General features: G+C 36.5%; 1 protein-coding gene across 3 annotated transcripts in view; it reads right to left on the bottom strand.

The window, feature by feature from the left end:
- The window catches only part of WDR70 (WD repeat domain 70), a 303,223-nt gene that overhangs the window by 172,586 nt on the left and 107,939 nt on the right, over positions 1-22,698 (bottom strand). For all 3 annotated transcript variants that reach the window (XM_067030887.1, XM_059060266.2, XM_059060267.2), the window contains exon 9: positions 18,968-19,044. In XM_067030887.1, the coding sequence (XP_066886988.1) occupies positions 18,968-19,044 (77 nt within the window). The remainder of the gene's footprint in view (positions 1-18,967; positions 19,045-22,698) is intronic.

Below are 22,698 nucleotides of genomic sequence, written 5' to 3'. Positions count from 1 at the left end.
TGAGAGAGATGAAGGAGGAGGAGGGTGGCTGATAGAAGAAGAGAAAGGGAAGAACAGGGGAGAGGGGAAGGAAGTGGAGGAGAGAGGGAGGATGAGTGGAAAAGGGGGAAGAATAAGTGATGCCACACCAAAGTTCAATATGTCTTGCTTGAAGATAGGGTAAGAATACACATAATTATAAGTATCAAAGGAAGATAAATTATTAATATTCTAGCTAAGCGTAGGGTGGTGGCAGGTATAAGGGGAAAAAAAGGAAGCAACAAAACTAGGCTTACTAGACTAAGAATGAGATCACTGTGGAGCCACCTACTTTTCTCTATAGAGGAATTTAAACTTATCTCTATGAATAACACAGATGGCGGATAGACAAGGAAGAACAGGGAAATAAACTTCCACCAAGAAGGGGATATTTAAGAATCAAAGGAAAATATTAAATATGCTGAGTTCAAAACAAAAAATTTAGGGCCAACAGATATTAACATGGCAACTACATGCAATACAGTAGCTTTAAAAAGTAAACAGGAAGCTGTCAGAAAATCTAGATGGGTTACATCACAGTAAGTACTCCTAAATAAATGTCTAATATCCATTTAAATTTGACATTCCAAAGGGCTTTCTTTGCATCTAAAAATGACTGAAATTCTTATAGAATATTACTATTAATGGAACTCAAACAGCCAATGCATTTGACATACTAAGAGTGAAACAGAGTGGTCATGCTAGTTCTTATAGGAAGTGTATTAAGAATATTATTAATATTAAGAAATAAATATGATTATAAATTAATATACATAATACATAATATATTTCAAAATAAATTCCAAAAGGAATCTAAATTAAATGTTCACACAATGGAAATGTAAATAATTCATTTTTATTATACAGTCAACTCTTGTGGGGTAGATTACTTAATGTATGGATTACTCATGGGAAATATGTTTATTTAATAAAATACTTAGAATTATCATAAACCAAACTAAAGTTCTTATTAGAAGATGCTTAACATTGAAACTATATAACTACCAAAGACTCACCACTGACACTATTACAAATTCGAAACATTCCTCTTACCACTAAGACTATAGCACCTCCCAGCCTTTGTCAAAGTGAATCTCCAGAACAAAGCAATGATTTCATATTCCTACGCAAAAAGTAGGTAAGAGAAGAAACAAAGGAAGAAGGGATCTTGTAATTGCCCAACGTGTCTTGTTGCAAGAGAATTAAAAGAGTTAATACATACAAAGTGTTCAGAAGAGTGCATCTGGCACATAGCAAGCATTCAATAACATTGGCTATTATTCCCATACAAAAATAGTGTTTTACAGAAGTCCTAGTCTCTGTAAACTATCTAAGAAGAATAAATAACCCATATTTGGTAAACTCATTGTGGATCTTCAGGGTCAGTGCCTTGCCAATGCTCTTCAAGGCCCATGAGCATTAATTATAAAAGCTACTTGGTTGGTAATTTAACATGAGTGATTTTGTTAAGCTTTTTAAAAAATGAACTTTATAAATGTCAAGTACTAGTTCTGCTGTTTTGAAACAATAGCTAACTTCTTTTCATGCTGGCTGATCATATATTTCTAGCCAATTTAAGTTAACTGATCTTTTCTTTTGGAAGTTATTCAGGTTGTGTCTAAAAACAAAATCTCAATGATTTCATTTCTAATATATAATTCAAAAAGAAAATAAAAATATTAAATCCTGTGTAATCCCTCAACAATATATACTTCCTAATATAACACTAATTTGCATATAAAGATATTGGCAGTTGGCTCCCATCCTCCACAACATGCTCACCACAGGGATCTATGAAAAAAGATTAACTCATATCACTACATTATATGTACTAATTATTCCGTGAACTGGGTTGGGCTTTTCCTGCTAAGTCATGAATTTTTCCAATGCATTTACTGCCTGCAATTCTACCGGCTGCCATTAGGTGGTACCTGCTAATGAAAGCTAAGAAGAAAAGAGGTAAAGCACACAATTCTATAAACAAAAGAATATTCTATCAATGATCATCATAATAAAATGTCGCTAACTATTCACTATAAGGTTGGTTATATAAAAAATATAATTTGAAATAATACAAATAATTCTATAACACATATTTAACCTTTGGTTATTTTTTTCCAGTAAGTTTTTATAAAAATCTATAATTGGGCTTCCCTGGTGGCGCAGTGGTTGAGAGTCCGCCTGCCGATGCAGGGGACACGGGTTCATGCCCTGGTCCGGGAAGATCCCACATGCCGCGGAGCGGCTAGGCCCGTGAGCCATGGCCTCTGAGCCTGCGCACCCGGAGCCTGTGCTCTGCAATGGGAGAGGCCACAACAGTGAGAGACCAGCATACCGGAAAAAAAAAAAAAAAATCTGTAATTGATAACCTAGAAGACAACAGCCTAGAGTTTCTTCTGTTCACTGCTTCTGCTTATTCTTCCTTTCTGTGACTATTTTAAGACTTCTGGGCTTCAGAGTTTGGTATGAAATCTTACTGGTGCCTGGAATTATTTTCCTTTAACTACTTTCCTAGAAGACTTCAACTCAAATATTCAACCCTCAACTCAAACATTATTTCTTTTGTGAGGCTTTCCCTGATCACCAAACATCTTACTCCAAATCTGCCACAGAGCTTGAGGCAGATGGGCCTAGGTACAGTACTTATTTAGTCCTCTATAACATAGTGGGCCAGGGCATAAACATAGATTTTATGAGCCAGCCATGCTGGACTATGACCAAGATTAAATCAGCCGAAAAAGACAGCCAGTTCTTCACAGGCCAAGATCTGGTACAGTCATGCTCACTATTTTCCACAATAACTCTTAAACAGGTACATTACTTAGTAGCTGTCTTTGGTGGTGTTGGTCAAATAAAAACAATCCCAGTGTATAAACAAAGGGAGAATTGTACTAAAACAGTGGCAAAGTTAGCATTCTTGTAGCATATGAAAAGTTTGCAATAAATTAACCATATGAATCAACTGTCTGCTGTGGAAAGCTGTTGTTAAGTCAATATGTCTACAATCCCTCTGAGAGAGATATAAACCTTTCAACAACACTAACAATAACAATAATAACAGCAGATAACTTATGGAGTGCTACCATGAGATGAACACTATCTTAAGCACTTTAGGTATATAAATTCATTTAATGCTCACACAACCCCATTTTACAGAAGACAAAGCAGAGGCACGGAGACACGAAATAACTTGCCAAGAGTCACTGTAAATGGCAGAGTCTGGATTCAAACCTGCATAGTCTGGCTCCAGGGTCCAAGCTGAGAACTACATTTTACTGCCTTGTAACTAAAAGGAATATGGAATATTTTCAAGGCCTGGAGAAAAGACACAATGGTGAAGTTGTGATCATGTCCTATACTGAAACTGGGAGTGACTTTCCCATAGCAGGAAATACCTTATGCTAAGACCCACACATTCACACACCCACTCACCCTCCAACACCTACAACGGAAACAAAACAGTACTAACCGTGACATGGTATAACAATTTCTACTTGATTTTATTTTGTAAAAAATGCTGGTCATGACCCGAAAGGGGTCTCACAATGGAGTCTGGAACACAGTGCACTACCCCAGGATCAGCTTTACCATGCAACCATCCACTCTGAAGGAAGATATTGTAAACAGGATACAGATGATTGTGGGCTTAAGATAACTAAAGCTAGCGAGGGAATGTGGTATAATGGACCCAGGCATGAGGTGCAATCCCTACTCCACCTCTAAATAGATGTGTGACCTAGTGAGTCACTTCCTTCTTCAAGCCAGTGCTGTGAGGATTAAGTGAGACAGAGTATATAAAGCTCCTGGCCCATAACACATATAAAGAAACACCAACTCTCAGGGTCTACTCTGTTGGTTTGAAGTAGTTTTCATAAAAGCTGAGGTTGGGGTTATTTTGAAATAGGAAATTATACAGTGATTGATACTACAACTTACTGAAGACTCAAGCACCATCCTCTCTGGAAAAAACTTTCTCTTTCCCAGGTGAGTCTGAACTAAGGCCCAGGCTGAAAAGTAACTAGAGGAAAACTATGTTCTTCCATTATGGGTTCCATGTTTCCTAGCAAACAGGGCTTCATGTACCTCTGAAGAAACAATCCAGAATGAGCCACTCCCATGTCCTTGCTGCAAATCATAGTGTTATGGGTGCCCAATGATCCTGGGGGCCTGGGAAGCACCCTGGAAAGTAAGGACCATGTTGTATTCATCTCTGTGCATTCAGCTCAAAGCATGGTGCCTAAGGCAGCTCCTGACCCACAACAATGGATATAAAACAAATATTTGCTGAGCTTAACTGAAGAAAATTTCTTAGCTCTGGCCTGTGGAGAAAAGATCCTCCAAATCGGTATCATCTGTTTCATTTCTGTATGACTCCCTTTTTGCCTCTTCTTCGTGCATTCCCCACAGTGGACAGTCATGTTGGTAACTATTTTTACAGTACCCACTGCTTTCACTCCTCTTTCCTAATCAAAGCCTATTTAGTGTTGCTTTATACTTCTCTGTAGTTAGTTTTAGAATTGTTCTTCACATAGATAACTGGTGCTTATTGAAAGGGCAGAATTAAATTAATGCAGCCTAAGACTTTTATTTTACAGATAAAGACACTGGTCCAGGAAGGGCAAGTATGTTGCCCAAGCTCTCATAGGTAGTAGATGACAGATGTTGAATTAATTTATGGTCCAAGCTTTGCATTACAGTAACAGCAAACTTGGCCTTGTATATTTTAAACACATTTGGTTGAAGAAAATAAAAAGCCCAGAATGGAAGTAAACTTGTATTGAGCACCAACTATGTGCCAAGAACTATGCTTTCCATATATTAACACATTTAAAACTTGCAACAAGCCTACGAAATTGCACAAATATATATTTTGTAAATTCTCTGGGTGACATGAAAAAAACATTGAGCTTTGAAGATACACATAGCTTTCTCTGCCAATGCTAATATACTAAGATAGACTGTACTAACTGGAGAAGCTCAAATGTGAGCTGCCAAAAATGCTGAGTTACATATTTTTTAAAAATATAGTAAATACATAACTTTTAACTGCATTCCACAAGCAGAATTAAACTAAGTGTTATGACAAAGAAATCCTTTAAAAGCTGGTATGGATGGCAATTTAATAAAATTGCATTAACAGACATTAAAATGTCCACACACCCCAAGGAGCTTTTCTTTGTATGTGTCCTACCTATAGATGTTTACCACAACAGCACAAAGTTTTAAAATATCTATTGACTCAATTAAGACCATCAACAAACCCAGGGAGTTCCCTGGTGGCCCAGTGGTTAGGATTCCGGGCTATCACTGCCTTGCCCTGGGTTCAATCCCTGGTCACTGAACTGAGATCCTGCAAGCCGCGCAGCCAAAAAAAAATAAGAGAGAGAGAGAGAGAATATTAACAAACTCATATATTAGTGTGTTTTATGAAAAAAATATATAAACAAAAATGTCACATGAAAATATAACAATTATTTTCCAGAGGGAACAAACAAAAATAGTAAGAAATGTAGCACTATTCTACATTTTTGCAAATCACTTTGAAGTGTGACTTTAGTAGAGAACAGTACTTAGTACTTCTGTATTCAACCTGTTACAATATGCTGTTCTTGTTAAACCACATGAAGGGAAATCCATCACACAGGTATGCAGTGGGGAAAAGGAGTATTTTAATACCCTTTTCAGATAGTTGTGGATATTCTTCAATACTGCACCAAAATTCAACCAGTGGGTAGTTTCTTAAAAGTTAGCTGCAATGTGGCATCTGAAACTAAGTCAATACACTTTACACATTCTCACATTAAAATCTATAGGTCTGGGCTTCCCTGGTGGCGCAGTGGCTGAGAGTCCGCCTGCCAATGCAGGCGACACGGGTTCGTGCCCCGGTCTGAGAAGATCCCACATGCCGCGGAGCGGCTGGGCCTGTGAGCCATGGCCTCTGAGCCTGCGCTTCCGGAGCCTGTGCTCTGCAAGGGGAAAGGCCACAACAGTGAGAGGCCCGCATACCACAAAAAAAAAAAAAAAAAAAAAAAAATCTATAGGTCTATCTTAAACTTTGCAGAGATCCTTTCTGTAACATCATGCACAGGTCACTTAAAAAATACTGGTCACTGGGCTATGAAAATCTTCAAAATGTTGATATAGTTCATTAAACAATTATAAAAAAAACCCAAAAAAACATACTCATTAATATAACTGATTTCATCAAAAACAAAACAAAACAAAAACCCTTTAAGTACTAAGAAGCTGTCAAGCTCAAAGAAATATTTTAAAATTTCCAATGTTCTATATTTTACCTGAAAACTCAAATTTCATCATTGGACACAAATCTGTCAGTTGTTTTCATTAAAATAATAGTGACTTTGTTCATTTTTTAAAATAAAATGTCTGCCAAATGAATAACCATAATTTGTCTGTTGACAGTTCTTACAAGTAAAAATGGTGTTCCATGAAAAAGAAAGTTGGCTCACAACTCAATCATGCAAGTGCTTTTCCTTCAAACAATCATGTTTTGGTATGCAGCAGAAGTGCTTTATATGCCATTCCCATTTTGGCATAGAGAACAGTAAAGACACGTACTCAAGTATTAAGATTTCATAAAACTAATGATTTTTACTGCTTCATCAAGGACATCCTTACGTAAAACTGGCATTTTTAAAATAATTATAAATGTGTGGCAGTAAATACAATGATTACTCATGCAGTTTGGTACCACTGCCTTGATTAAGACCAAGTTACCAGGAGTTTTGCCCACCACTGCTTTGGTGTCATCAGTGCAAATGTCAACCCAGTGAAAAAAGCCAAATTATGCCTTACCATTTTTATGAAAATAGTTCTGACCTTGTAGAGCAGCAAGAAGATCTCAGAGACCTCCAAAGGTCCCTGGATCACACTATGAAACTGCTGTTGCAAACCACTGTTTCATTCATCATTATATCTCCTATACTATATCTTTATATTAGAGAATTTGCTACATATATTTTGTTGTCCAATAGCCAATCCACAGTGCATAGTAAATACATTCTAATTGATGATGCTAGTTTCCTAAATCTAAGAAAAATTATGTGAAAAGGGCTCTGGAAGATTTTCTCAACTGTGGGTTGAAGTGCTTGCTCTACCATTGGCTAACTACCTACGTGACCTTGTCTAAGTCACTTCTCTCAACATCAGTTTTCCTATCAGGTAAGAGCTGGACTAGCTCAGTGATTCTCACCTGAGGCGTGGGTAGCATATGGATGGAGATTAGATTCACTACAAATGATGAGTAGTGTTACTGATGGGAGTATGTTTCATGTATGAAAACCCTAAAAGCAAAAAAAAAGAATCACTGACCTAACAGAATGAAAGCCACTCATTATAAAATTCTTAGAATATGGTTACAACTGCGCTGAACTTCACCCAACCAATTTATTCCATAGAGATGTTAGGGTAATTCATTTTAATGTAAATCTGACTATGTCACTCCCCTGCTTAAAATCCTTTAACCTCTTGTAGTTGTCCTTGGAATAAAATCCAAATGTGTTCAACATGGTCTGTAAGACCCTGCATGATTTGGCCCCCACCTACTTAAGCAAATTCATCTCATGCTGCTCTCCATCTTGCTCGCTGTGCTTTAGTGAGGCTGGATTTCTCTCAGTTCCTATAACAGGCATTTTAATATGATGTTTCCTCTGTCTGGGATGGCATCCCCCTCTTTTCAATGACCATTCATTTTCACATCTCAGTTTAAACATCACAACCTCATAAAAGCTTTTTCTCCAGTATGCTTTAGGTCTTCCTCATATATTGTTCCTTCACAGCATTTTACATGCATAATTATTTACTTAACTATTCGTAAGTATTCTCAAAGGTCTATCTCCTCACTGTATTTTAAATTCTACAAAAACAGGAACTGCTTTATTTACCCACAAAGTCTAGGTGAGCCTGAGCACACAGTGGGTTGTCAATAAATATTTACTGGTTGATAGACAAAATGATTTTACAAGAGCAGAATGGAATTAAGAACGTTGAAAGTTGTGTTTGCAAAGGATATATTTTTCTGTGAAAAAATAAATTATGTAATGCATTATGAACAAGAATCATAATCTTCAGCCTATTTGGGGTATATAAGTAAAACCGCCTAGGAAAGATAAAGAATGCTAACTACAACATAGTTATGTGATATAAACCAGAAGCTGCTCTACCTCTTCAGTTATTCTATGCAGAGATAAAGCTATGCAACCAAATTTTTGTTGGAAAAAATGTCAACAGTGAGCCTTATTTCCTCCATGAAAACACAGACTGTTATTACAAGAATGTAATGACCACATGAAGTGTTGTTAAACAAGTCTGTGCTAGCTCTATTTATAGATAAGTTAGTACAAGTTTCCAACAATATCATTTGTTTTATTCAAATTAATAGAACACAGCCCATTAAGGAAACATGTATCAAAGGAAAGCTTGTAATTAACAATTTATGAGCTATTTCTACTTTATATTCTACTTGATTTTATTACTATTATAATAACAGAAAAGTGTTACCAAGAGAAGAATAAACTATTTTCACTGGGAGCCTTTTTAAAAAGGAGTAACAAATTTAACATTTTCATCAAGACAGATTTTAGAAGTACCATCACAAGAAAGGATAGTTTATAAGACAGAAATAGTTTTAGAAATAGTTTTACAAGTCATATATAAACTTAGAAGATTTAAAAAGAAGCAACAGAAACAGTCAACTCATTATTCACACCTCCTAGCAAAGTGCCTGATAACATGCCATCCTAACTTCATCAACTCTGTCAATATGAAACTAAAAAGATGAGGCGACAATTTTTTCAAAGTTGGGAATGGATTCAACAGGCTCATACAACACAAGAGAAAACAAGGGATTCAGAAACAGTATACATCTACATATGCCATGTAGTCACAGAAGCTTAGGAAAAAAATGGAAAGGATAATATAAAAAGGAAAAATCACTTGTAGCCAAGACTTTCAGAAAAAGTCAGAGTCAAACTAAGAAACATTTTAATTTGAATTATGAGTTTCAAGAAGAGCAAAAATGCCAGCTACGGAAACATCTTTTATTCCCATTCCTACAACTAAATTCAATTCATCAGTTTTCACAAGAACAATATTCTTCATAAACAACTACTCCATAAATGGCCAAGAGGGCCACCACATACCCTAAGAATACTGGTACATTAGTCATACATACAGGTCCATTCAGTCACGCATGGAGTGGACCAGTTGTACTGACGCTACCTTGCCTGGCTTAGAAATTCCCAGAAGAAATTCAAACCACCTTCTATCAAATCCTCAGTTAACCTAGGAATGCCAGTAAACAAGTATACTCTTCAACATTTGGAAACATCCATATTCCCTTTAAAAATAAACATATAAGTGAATAAACAAATATTTTAAAAATGGAACTGATGTAACAGAGACATACTGGTGAAATTAACAATGTTTTTCTTATGGATTTCAAGATAAAGAAAATACTAAAAAGCATCCCTCACCATTTATAATCCCCACATAGAAATTACTGTTCAGCACTGATGTTCCCTTAGCCAAAACAAGCTACTGATTAACAACTGTGAAAAGTGTGCAAATAAAGTAAAACATAAACGAGGACTTTATCAAACTTTCTGCCAACATTTTTAAAGGTATGAACATCTTACCCTTCTTACGTATGGCAATACAGTGCACATGAGCAACATTTTTATAAAAATTACATAAAACTTAAATCAAGGATAATGTGACATTAAATTTTTGTATAATTCCTAGAGACATAAGGTGAAGTTTTATACTGTAAACATATGACAGAAAATATTATCTAAGTAAGCTGAAAGTGCTAGGAAAACTATAAATCAAACAAAGGCTATTCAAGCATAACAGGAGCTTAAAACTTAAAATGTACATAAAATTAAAATAAATAACTCTTGACTGTTGAGTAAGTTTAACTCCCCCAGTAATATTTTATTAGCTTATTTTGAGTTACAAAATATAAATGACATTATATCTGAGCTTTAAAAAGAAGAATATAAAAGGTTATTTAGTTCTGCATCTGTTTCATTAATAACACTAAAAAATTATGCTATAGTTTTTTGAAAAATTACATTATTGGGTTTTTTAGTGAGTCAAACCATGTCACCAGTTAACAGAGTAATATATAATTCATCTGTAAAATTATGTGTGAAACTGCTCCTCTGTGTCTAGTGCTGACTTCTTCAGACCAGCATCCAATTACTTTCAATCACCACAAGATCAAAATATACTTAATAAATGTCTAGACTGTTTTTGGTGAGTTGTTTTCCAGTCACTTCAAAATAACTGATTAATAATGCCCTATTTTATGCTCTTACCAATTCCTAAGAGAAAACTAGTTCTAGAGCTCCAAATACTGCATGGTTCTCAATAACTGTTCATTTCATTTTCCAATTAAGATACGTTTCCAGGATTTTGTGTTTCATTGTATTATGTTTCATGATAGGAACTGAGAACACTGACATTTTCCATTTAGAATACAATTAATTACAAACAAAAAACAAAAATCCAACCACAGTCTGTGTAACAAATTAATCCACATAAAATGGTGAATGGTGATATTTAGAGCCCAACCACAATCATAAACCCTAATTTTAAGTTCTAAACCTAACCTTTTAAAGAATTTGTCCTGGTAGCTCTGCAGTAAGCTATTATTATTATTTAAAAATCTTACAGACTTTTTACCTACTGTGTGTTTTCTCAATATAAATAGAAATAAAATAGAGCTGAGTAAAAGGAAACTATTTTGAGAGGAATGAATTTATATGAACCAAATGAATTTATGGTAAAATTAAAAGATTTACATTTTTTCCATTCAAGCCTACAGAAAAAGCTTGTCAATAGAAGCTAAATCAAACACGAAAATGTGCACATCTCAATTACAGCAGTAATTTCAGAATAGATTCTCATTACTCCCAGAACTCATGAAGAAAAAGAGTTTTTAAAAGTGTCTGAGTAAATTATGTCTTTTATTATAAGCATATTTCACCACAATCAGAAAGTTTGAATAGGAACATTTTTGGCATTTAGGTTCTACTGACAGCTAAACCCTAAATCCCATTAATCATTCAAAGAAGTTATTGTTTCATGTAAAATTTCTATAACAAATGCTTTAAAATATATAGACATATTTTTAATTACCCACACAGTGAAAATAAAAGTTATTAATTTTACAAATGCTGGTATAACTAGAATAATTAGAATTATATAAAAGGATCAAATGAACTAAGTTAGATAAAAGCAATGTCAGATAGTGTAAAAGCAAGATCTAAACAGTATATTTTCTTTTTAAATTGAGGTATAACTGACATATAACATTATATTAATTTCAAGTGTACAACACAATGATTCAATATCTGTACCTACTGCAAAATGATCACCACAATAACTTCAGTTAAAATCTGAAAACAGGACACTTTCTGTTTCTATAACGGGATCACCCAAAAAGAACCATTACTTACGTGGCAGCATGGACAGTATAAAACTCTGCCCAGAATCAGAAAGTAAGCAAGAAAAAGTCTCCTAGCTGCCAGAGATGGCAAAAATTAATGTTGTTTAAAAAATAAAACTTGGGACTTCCCTGGTGGTGCAGTGGTTAAGAATCTGCCTGCCAATGAAGGGGACACGGATTCGAGCCCTGGTCCAGGAAGATCCCACATGCTACAGAACAACTAAGCCCGTGTGCCACAACTACTGAAGCCTGTGCGCCTAGAGCCCGTGCTTCACAACAAGAGAAGCCACAACAATGAGAAGCCTGTACACTGCAACAAAGAGTAGCCCCTGCTCACCACAACTAGAGAAAGCCCACGCGCAGAAAGGAAGACCCAACATAGCCACAAATAAATTTTTATATTAAAAAAAAAAAAAAGAAAACAGCATTTTCCAGCCATAGTGATACAACTCCCTCTCTCTCCTACAGCCAACAACATCAGTTACACTCTGTGCCTAGTGTTCCCAGGAATATACTTTGGGAAATGAAGGTTGCCACCAGTAAATGCTTTTCATGGTGGGATTCAGTAAATTATAAATCTTTTTTTACTTCGTTGCAGCTCATAAAGATGCATTATACCAATTAAAATTCTTCGTGAATTTTAGCATGGCATAATAGAAAGAGCATGCACTTTCCAGACCAAGGGGAACTTGGGTACTCCACCACTCATCATGACCTTGAGCAGCTAATTTACCACTGAGTCTTACAGGCTTTTGCTGGAAGGCTGCTATATTTGACTTGACTTTAATAATCAGTAACGTATGTAAATATAATTATAAAATTCTCCAAGTAATGATGATTTATATAAATGGATCTCAGAAAATTAAACTTTTCTATAGCCCAAAGGTTTTTTTTTTTTTCCTATTTAAATATTTTTTTGGGAAACTTTAAAAATATATTAGCTTCCTTTTATTTCTAGGTGTTTTGAATATAATTTAACATTTTCATAATTTATACATTACTACACCATGGTATAACATGCCTCAGAAAGTCTTCACATGTGTAGGCCTATTTTACAGCTTTTTGAGTTTTTTTTTTTAAATAAATTTATTTATTTATTTTATTTATTTTTGGCTGTGTGGGGTCTTCATTGTTGCGCGTGGGCTTTCTCTAGTTGTGGCGAGCGGGGGCTACTCTTCCTTGTGGTGCGCGGGCTCCTCATTGCGGTGGCTTCTCTTGTTGCAGAGCATAGGCTCTAGGCAAGCAGGCTTTAGTAGCTGTGGCTTGCAGGCTCTAGAGCTTAGGCTCAGTAGTTGCGGTGCACAGGCTTAGCTGTTCCACGGCATGTGGGATCTTCCCGGGCCAGGGCTCAAACCCATGTTTCTTGCATTAGCAGGCAGATTCTTAATGACTGAGCCACCAGGGAAGGCCAGAAAATGCTGTTTTCTTTCGTTAATATATTTCTCAAGATCTCTAGTCCTTGGCACTATAACTCTCCAAGGGAAAGACAAAGGAACCCTTTCTCCATGGACACCCTACAGGTATTAGCATTACTAGGAACAAGCTCAGGAAATCCTGCTACAATCCCTAATCACTAGGTTCTCACAGTTTAATCAGTACTGATATGCAGAAAATTAAAATACATTGAAAAAATGTCCAAGAAAAAACTTAAGTGGAGTACAATGAACTATAATCCCCACTACCCTTTTTACCCATCTTATATTCAACTTTTAGATTGGGGGTGGAATGGATGACTTCCACATAAGCCAATATTAAGAAGATCCTCCCAACTTTTTATTTGGAAAAGGTTCAAAGCTACAAAAAGGTTAAAACAATAGTAAAATAAACACCCATATACCTTTTCCAATAAACACCATTTACACTAACATTCATTTTGTCACATCTATATTCTCAGTCTCTCTCTTTCCCTACGTATATACATACACACACACACACACACACACACAAACACACACAAATATACACAAATGCCCTTTTTATTTTTGTTATACCATTTAAAAGTAAGTTGCATATCTCATGATACTTCACACCTAAATTCACTAGCTGGTATCTTCTAAGAAAAAAGACATTCTTCTATATAACCATGATTCCACATAACATGAAGCAATAATATCATCTGTGTCAGTTAACAACTGGTGCATAACAAAACATTTTCAAAATTTAATGGCTTAAAACAGCAGGAATACAAAGCAATACTGAGGAAAAAGAACAAACCCTCCCTGACTTCAGACAATACTCTAAAGCTACATCATGGTATTGGCACAAAAACAGACATATAGATAAATGGAACAGATTAGAGAGCCCAGAAATAAATCTACACACCTATGGTCAACTAATCTTCAACAAAGGAGGCAAGAATATACAATGAAGAAAACACAGTCTCTTCAGCAAGTGGTATTGAGAAAGCTGGACAGCTGCATGTAAATCAATGAAGTTAGAACATTCCCTTACACCATACACAAAAATAAACTCAGAATGGCTTAAAGACTTAAATATAGGCAAGACATGATAAAACTCCTAAAAAGGAACACAGGCAAAGCACTCTCTGACACAAATTGTACCAATGTTCCCCAGGATAGATCATATCTTGGGTCACAAATCAAGCCTTGGTACACTTAAGGAAACTGAAATGGTATCAACTATCTTTTCTGGCCACAATGCTATGAGACTGGATATCAATTAAAGGAAAAAAAACCTGTAAAAAATACACACACATGGAGGTTAAACAATATATTACTAAATAAACAAGAAGAAATCAAAGAGGAAATCAAAAGATACCTAGAAACAAATGACAACAAAAACACGATGACCCAAAACCTATGGGATCCAGTTCTAAGAGGGAAGTTTATAGCAATACAATCCTATCTCAAGAAACAAGAAACATCTCAAATAAACAACCTAACCTTACACCTAAAGCAATTGGAGAGAGAAGAACAACAACAACAACAAAAATCCCAGGGTCAGGAGAAGGAAAGAAATCATAAAGATCAGATCAGAAATAAATGAAAAAGAAATGAAGGAAACGATAGCAAAGATCAGTAAAACTAAAAGATGGTTATTTGAGAAGATAAACAAAATTGATAAGCCATTAGCCAGACGAATCAAGAAAAAAAGGGAGAAGAGTCAAATCAACAGAATTAGAGGGGCTTCCCGGGTGGCGTAGTGCTTGAGAATCTGCCTGCCAATGCAGGGGACATGGGTTCGAGCCCTGGTCTGGGAAGATCCCACATGCCACAGAGTAACTAAGCCCGTGCGCCACAACTACTGAGCCTGTGCGTCTGGAGCCTGTGCTCCGCAACAAGAGAGGCCGCAATAGTGAGAGGCCCACGCACTGCAATGAAGAGAAGCCCCCGCTTACCGCAACTAGAGAAAGCCCTCTCACAGAAACGAGGACGAAACACAACCAAAAATAAATTAAATTAATTAATTTTTAAAAAACAGAATCAGAAATTTTAAAAGAAGTAACAACTGATATGGCAGAAATACAAAGGATCGTGAGAAATTACTACAAGCAACTATATGCCAATAAAATGCACAACCTGGAAGAAATAGACAAATTCTTAGAAAAGCAAAACCTTCCAAGACTGCACCAGGAAGAAATAGAAAATATAAACAGACCAATCACAAGCACTGAAATTGAAACTGTGATTAAAAATCTTCCAACAAACAAAAGCCCAGGACCAGATGGCTTCCCAGGCAAATTCTATCAAACATTTACAGAAGAGCTAACACCTAGCCTTCTAAAACTCTTCCAAATGATAGCAGAGGGAGGAACACTCCCAAACTCATTCGAGGAGGCCACCACCACCCTGATACCCAAACCAGACAAGGATGTCACAAAAAAAGAAAACTACAGGCCAATATCACTGATGAACATAGATGCAAAAATCCTCAACAAAATACTAGCAAACAAAATCCAACAGCACATTAAAGGGACCATACACCATGATCAAGTGGGGTTTATCCCAGGAAGGCAAGGATACTTCAATTGACTTAAACATAAGCAAGACATGATAAAATTTGTTTATATGGTATATCACATTGATATACCATATTAACAATGAGGTATACCATATTAATGTGATATACTATATTAACAAATTGAAGGATAAAAACTATACAAAAATCTCAAAGATGCAGAAAAAGCATTCAACAAAATTCAACACCCATTTATGATAAAAACTCTCCAGAAAATAGGCATAGAGGGAACTTACCTCAACATAATAAAGCCCATATATGACAAACCCACAGACAACATCATTCTCAATGGTGAAAAAGAGAAACCATTTCCACTAGGATCAGGAACAAGACAAGATTGCCCAATCTCACCACTATTATTCAACATAGTTTTGGAAGTTTTAGCCACAGCAATCAGAGAAGAAAAAGAAATAAAAGGAAACCAAATAGGAAAAGAAGTAAAACTGTCGCTGTTTGAAAATGACATGATACTATACATAAAGAATCCTAAAGATGCTACCAGAAAACTACTAGAGCTAAGCAATGAATTTTAATGCACAGAAATATGTAGCATTGCTATACACTAATGATGAAAAACCTGAAAGTGAAATTAGGAAAACACTCCCATTTACCACTGCAACAAAAAGAATAAAATACCTAGGAATCCTACCTAAGGAGACAAAAGACCTGTATGCAGAAAACTATAAGACACTGTTGAAAGAAATTAAAGATGATACAAAAGATGGAGAGATATACCATGTTCTTGGATTGGAAGAATCAACATTGTGAAAATGATTATACTACACAAAGCAGTCTACAGGTTCAATGCAATCCCTATCAAACTACCAATGGTATTTTTCACAAAACCAGAACAAAAAATTTCACAATTTGTATGGAAACACAAAAGATCCTGAATAGCCAAAGCAATCTTGAGAAAGAAAAACAGAGCTGGAGGAATCAGGCTCCCGGACTTAAGAGTATACTACAAAGCTACAGTAATCAGGACAGTATGGTACTGACACATAAACAGAAATATAGATCAATGGAACACGATAGAAAGCCCAGAGGTAAACCCACACATATATGGTCACCTCATCTTTAATAAAGGAGGCAACAGAATACAATGGAGAAAAGACAGCCGCTTCAGTAAGTGGTGCTGGGCAAACTGGATAGCTACATGTAAAACAATGAAATTAGAATGCTTCCTAACATCAAACACAAAAATAAAATCAAAATGGATTAAAGACATAAATGTAAGGCCAGACACGATCACACTCTTAGAGGAAAGCATAGGCAGAACACTATGAGATAAATCACAGCAAGATCCTTTTGACCCATCTCCTAGAGAAATGGAAATAAAAACAAAAATAAACAAATGGGACCTAATGAAACTTCAAAGCTTTTACACAGCAAAGGAAACCATAAAGAAGACAAAAAGACAACCCTCAGAATGGGAGAAAATATTTGCAAATTAAGCAACTGACAAAGGATTAATCTCCGAAATATACAAGGATCTCATGCAGCTCAATATCAAAAAAACAAACAACCCAATCCAAAAATGGTCAGAAGACCTAAATAGACATTTCTGCAAAGAAGACATACAGATAGCCAACAAACACATGAAAGGATGCTCAGCATCACTAAACATTAGAGAAATGCAAATCAAGACCACAAGGAGGTATCACCTCACACTGGTCAGAATGGCCATCATCAAAAAATCTACAAACAATAAATGCTGGAGAGGGTGTGGAGAAAAGGGAACCCTCTTGCACTGTTGGTGGGAATGTAAATTGATACAGCCACTAGGGGGAACAGTATGGAGGTTCCTTAAAAAACTAAAAATAGAACTACCATATGTCCCAGCAATCCCACTACTGGGCATATACCCTGAGAAAACCATAATTCAAAGAGTCATGTACCACAATGTTCACTGCAGCTCTCTTTACAATAGCCAGGACATGGAAGCAACCTAAGCTTCCACTGACAGATGAATGGATGAAGAAGATGTGGCACATATATACAATGGAATATTACTCAGCCATAAAAGGAAATGAAACTGAGTTATTTGTAGTGAGGTGGATGGACTTAGAGTCTGTCATAAAGAGTTAAGTAAGTCAGAAAGAGAAAAACAAATACTGTATGCTAAAACTCATATATATGGAATCTGAAAAAAAATGGTACTAATGAACCTAGTTGCAAGGCAGGAATAAAAAGGTAGACATAGAGAATGGACTTGATGACATGGGATGTGGGGGAGAAGCTGGGGCGAAGTGAGAGTAGCATCGACATAGATACACTACCAAATGTGAAATAGCTGGCTGTTGAGAAGCAGCAGCATAGCACAGGGAGATCGGTTCGGTGCTCTGCAATGACCTAGAGGGGTGGGATAGGGAGGATGGGAGGGAGGATCAAAGGGGAAGGGATATGGGGACATGGTTATGCATATGGCTGTTTTGCTTTGTTGTGCAACAGAAACTAACACGGTATTATGAAACAATTATACTCCAATAAAGATCTATTAAAAATAAATAATAAAATAAAATATGTGTTTCACCTAATACCATCTGTGTATTTTCATTTATAAGATTTTTCATTGTAATTTTCTCTGTAATATTACAAATAACTCATTCTTGTGAACTACTCTTGATACTAAAAATGAATCATACAATATAACAATTCAGGAAAAATCTGCTCAAACATTCCCTGTAATACTCTTGAATCCTAAGCCAACAAATATAATGCAAAAGAATCTGAATAGGGACTTCCCTGGTGGGCAGTGTTAAGAATCCGCCTGCCAATGCAGGGGACACAGGTTCGAGCCCTGGTCCGGGAAGATCCCACATGCCGCAGAGCAACTAAGCCCGTGCGCCACAACTACTGAGCCCGCACTCTAGAGCCCGCAAGCCACAACTACTGAGCCCGCATACCACAACTACTGAAGTCCACGCGCCTAGAGCCTGTGCTCCGCAACAAGAGAAGCCACCGCACTGAGAAGTCCGCACACTGCAACAAAGAGTAGCCCCCGCTCACCGCAACTAGAGAAACCCCGCACGCAACAACAAAGACCCAACACAGCCAAATTAATTAATTAATTTTTTGAAAAAACAATCTGAATAACCATTAAATCAATTTTTTCAGTTGTTACTTTCAAAAGAACCATCATTTAAAAAACAAATTTATATAAGCTATTAGATTCAGATGGAAATCAGCCTTTACTATAAAAAGTAACAAAGTTTAAAGTCATTTGAGTCCACTTAACAGCATCAATCTGATCCACTGTGCTCCCTAATAAACTCTAGTTGAATTTCTTCCAACTCTCATTTTTATAGCTTCCATATTTATTTAAGCAAACCTTATACTGTCAGCTAAATTCAAGGTAAAGTTGAGAATAAGACTATATAAACATCAGGATTCCTAATATTCTATCTCTTACTTTACTGGCAAGATTGCTACAATATAAAGGTTAAAGAAAATACTGAAATATATGAATGTATTAGATGAATTACCAACAATACTCACGCATCATTTGAGCAAGTCACAAATTCTCCCTTTATTTTGGGATGCCATGAGCCAGTATGAAGCATTGCTGTATGACCCTTAAAAAAAGGAAAAAAATCTTTTAAAAATGTAAAAATAAACAAACTGACCAAAAGCTGACATATTATGCTTAAAAGTAAAACTTTTTAGTCCTCCCCAAGGCACACTATTTTAATTACAAACTGATATTATTTTATTTCAGTTTTATTTCATAATATGCTTTGTTTATTTCACTTCATTTATTTTAATTCACCGTGTAACCCCTCCTGCCCAGGAATTAGTACAGTGCTTACATATAACAGGTGCTTAAAAAGAAAGAGAGGGGGTAATGACAGCCTCTCTTTAGGAATGAAGCAAAAAGAAAAACCACAATAAGACAATGGGGAAAAAAAATCAGTGGAACAGAATTAAGGAGAATAGAAAGTACTTACAAGTAACCAAGGCAAAAGCAAGAGGATGGGGAAAAAAAAATCCATTCTTTAAAATGTGTCAACAATCTTAATTCTACATTACATCTGTAAGAATAAATACGTGAGAAAATAAAAACAACTTTAAAATGATACAGGAAGATTAGCCCTACTCAGGATGGAGCATAATACAAAACCACTGTAATTATTTTATTTTTATCTTTATTGGAGTATAATTGCTATACAATGTTGTGTTAGTTTCTGCTGTACAACAAAGTGAATCAGCTATATGTATACATATATCCCCACATCCCCTCCCTCTTGAGCCTCCCTCCCACCCTCCCTATCCCACCCCTCTAGGTGGTCACAAAGCACCCAGCTAATTTCCCTGTGCTATGCAGGTACTTCCCACTAGCCACCTATTTTACATTTGGTAGTGTATATATGTCCATGCCACTCTCTCACTTCATCCCAGCTTGCCCTTCTCCCACCATGTCCTCAACTCTGTTCTCTACATATGTGTCTTTATTCCTGCCCTGCCAGTAGGTTCATCGGTACCGTTTTTTTAGATTCCATATATGTGCATTAGCATATGGAATTTGTTTTTCTCTTTCTGACTTACCTCACTCTGTATGACAGTCTCTAGGTCCATCCACCTCACTACAAATAACTCAATTTTGTTCCTCTTTATGGCTGAGTAATAATTCCATTGTATATATGTGCACATCTTCTTTATTCATTCATCTGTTGATGGACATTTAGGTTGCTTCCATTACCTGGCTATTGTAAATAGTGCTTCAATGAACACTGTGGAATGTATCTTTTTGAATTATGGTTTTCTCAGGGTATATGCCCAGTAGTGGGATTGCTGGGTCGTATGGTAGTTCTATTTTTCGTTTTTTAAGGAACCTCCATACTGTTCTCCATAGTGGCTGTATCAATTTACATTCCCACCAACAGTGCAAGAGGGTTCCCTTTTCTCCACACCCTCTCCAGCATTTATTGTTTGTAGATTTTTTGATGATGGCCATTCTGACCAGTGTGAGGTGATACCTCCTTGTGGTCTTGATTTGCATTTCTCTAATGTTTAGTGATGCTGAGCATCCTTTCATGTGTTTGTTGGCATCCTGTATGTCTTCTTTAGAGAAATGTCTATTTAGGTCTTCTGACTTTTTTTAAAATTTATTATTATTTTTTTGACATCTTTATTGGAGTGTAATTGCTTTAAAATGGTGTGTTAGTTTCTGCTTTATAACAAAGTGAATCAGCTATACATATACATATATCCCCATATCTCTTCTCTCTTGCATCTCCCTCCCTCCCACCCTCCCTCTCCCACCCCTTTAGGTGGTCACAAAGCACCAAGCTGATCTCCCTGTGCTATGAGGCTGCTTCCCACTAGCTATCTATTTTACATTTCGTAGTATATGTTAAATCCATGTCACTCTCTCACTTCATCCCAGCTTACCCTTCCCCCTCCCCATGTCCTCAAGTCCATTCTCTAGTAGATCTGAGTCTTTACTCCTGTCCTGCCCCTAAGTTCTTCAGAACTAGTGTTTTTTTTTTTTTTTAGATTCCATATATATGTGTTAGCATACAGTATTTGTTTTTCTCTTTCTGACTTACTTCACTCTCTGTGACAGACTCTAGGTCCATCCACCTCACTACAAATAACTCAATTTTGTTTCTTTTTACGGCTGAGTAATATTCCATTGTATATATGTATCACTTCTTTATCCATTCATCTGTCGATGGACACTTATGTTGCTTCCATATCCTGGCTATTGTAAATACAGCTGCAATGAACATTGTGGTACATGACTCTTCTCTTTTTGAGTTATGGTTTTCTCAGGGTATATGCCCAGTAGTGGAATTGCTATCTTCCGCCCATTTCTGTACTGGGTTGTTTGGGTTTTTTTGATATTGAGCTGCATAAGTTACTTGTATATTTTGGAGATTAATCCTTTGTCAGTTGCTTCATTTGCAAATATTTTCTCCCATTCTGAGGGTTGTCTTTTCGTCGTTTATGGTTTACTTTGCTGTGCAAAAGCTTTTAAGTTTCATTAGGTAACATTTGTTTATTTATTTATTTTTGCTTCCATTACTCTAGGAGGTGGGTCAAAAAGGATCTTGCTGTGATTTATGTCATAGAGTGTTCTGCCTATGTTTTCCTCTAAGAGTTTGATAGTGTCTGGCCTTACATTTAGGTCTTTAATCCATTTTAAGTTTATTTTTGTGTATGGTGTTAGGAAGCATTCTAATTTCATTCTTTTACATGTAGCTGTCCTGTTTTCCCAGCACCACTTACTGAAGAGGCTGAATTTTCTCCTTTGTATATTCTTGCCTCCTTTGTCAAAGATAAAGTGACCCTAAGTGTGTGGGTTTATCTATGGGCTTTCCATCCTGTTTCATTGATCTATATTTTTGTTTTTGTGCCAGTACCATACTGTCTTGATTACTGTAGCTTTGTAATATAGTCTGAAGTCAGGGAGTCTGATTCCTCTGGCTCCACAAAAACACTGCAATTAAAACACTGTGATGGGGCTTCCCTGGTGGCACAGTGGTTGAGAGTCCACCTGCCGATGCAGGGTACGCGGGTTCATGCCCCGGTCCAGGAAGATCCCACATGCCACAGAGCGGCTGGGCCCGTGAGCCATGGCCGCTGAGCCTGCGCGTCCGGAGCCTGTGCTCCACAGCGGGAGAGACCACAACAGTGAGAGGCCCGCATACCACAAAACAAACAAACAAAAAACACTGTGATGTTGGTATAAAAACTGACATACATACCAAATCAGTCACAGAGTATATATTTCAAACATAAACACACACACAATTCCCTCCTAGGTAGCAAAGTAAGTTATAGTGGTCTCATACTATAAGTCAGGTTCCGATCGGGCAGAAAAGAACCTAATGCTTTTTAGTATAATAATGGCAAGGCCACTTATTCTGAAAGGGTCCAGAATAAAGCTAAACTAAAAGTAGGAGAATGTTCATATTTAAATGACTTAGAAGGAAAATAAATGTAGGTCTCTGGAAAGACTTTATTAGAACTGGAGTACCCACACATGGGCCTGGAGACCCATCTCTAGTCCCAGCTGCCCATAATGCCTCAAATAGTATCTGGCCAACTCCTGACATTCTGTTCCTTTTTTAAAAAAAGTACAAATAGGGACCAGAGATCTGGAATCTCTTCCTGCAGTAGGAAAGAATGGACTGAAGTACTGCCTGAAGGGACTAGATAGGAAGTTTGAGATTCCATTTTCCTTTCCTGAGCTCAAGACTTGTATATTCAACTATCAACTTGAT

Source organism: Kogia breviceps, chromosome 4 (assembly GCF_026419965.1).
Source record: "Kogia breviceps isolate mKogBre1 chromosome 4, mKogBre1 haplotype 1, whole genome shotgun sequence".
Taxonomy (NCBI): domain Eukaryota; kingdom Metazoa; phylum Chordata; class Mammalia; order Artiodactyla; family Physeteridae; genus Kogia; species Kogia breviceps.
This window is presented reverse-complemented; position numbering and strand designations above follow the sequence as displayed.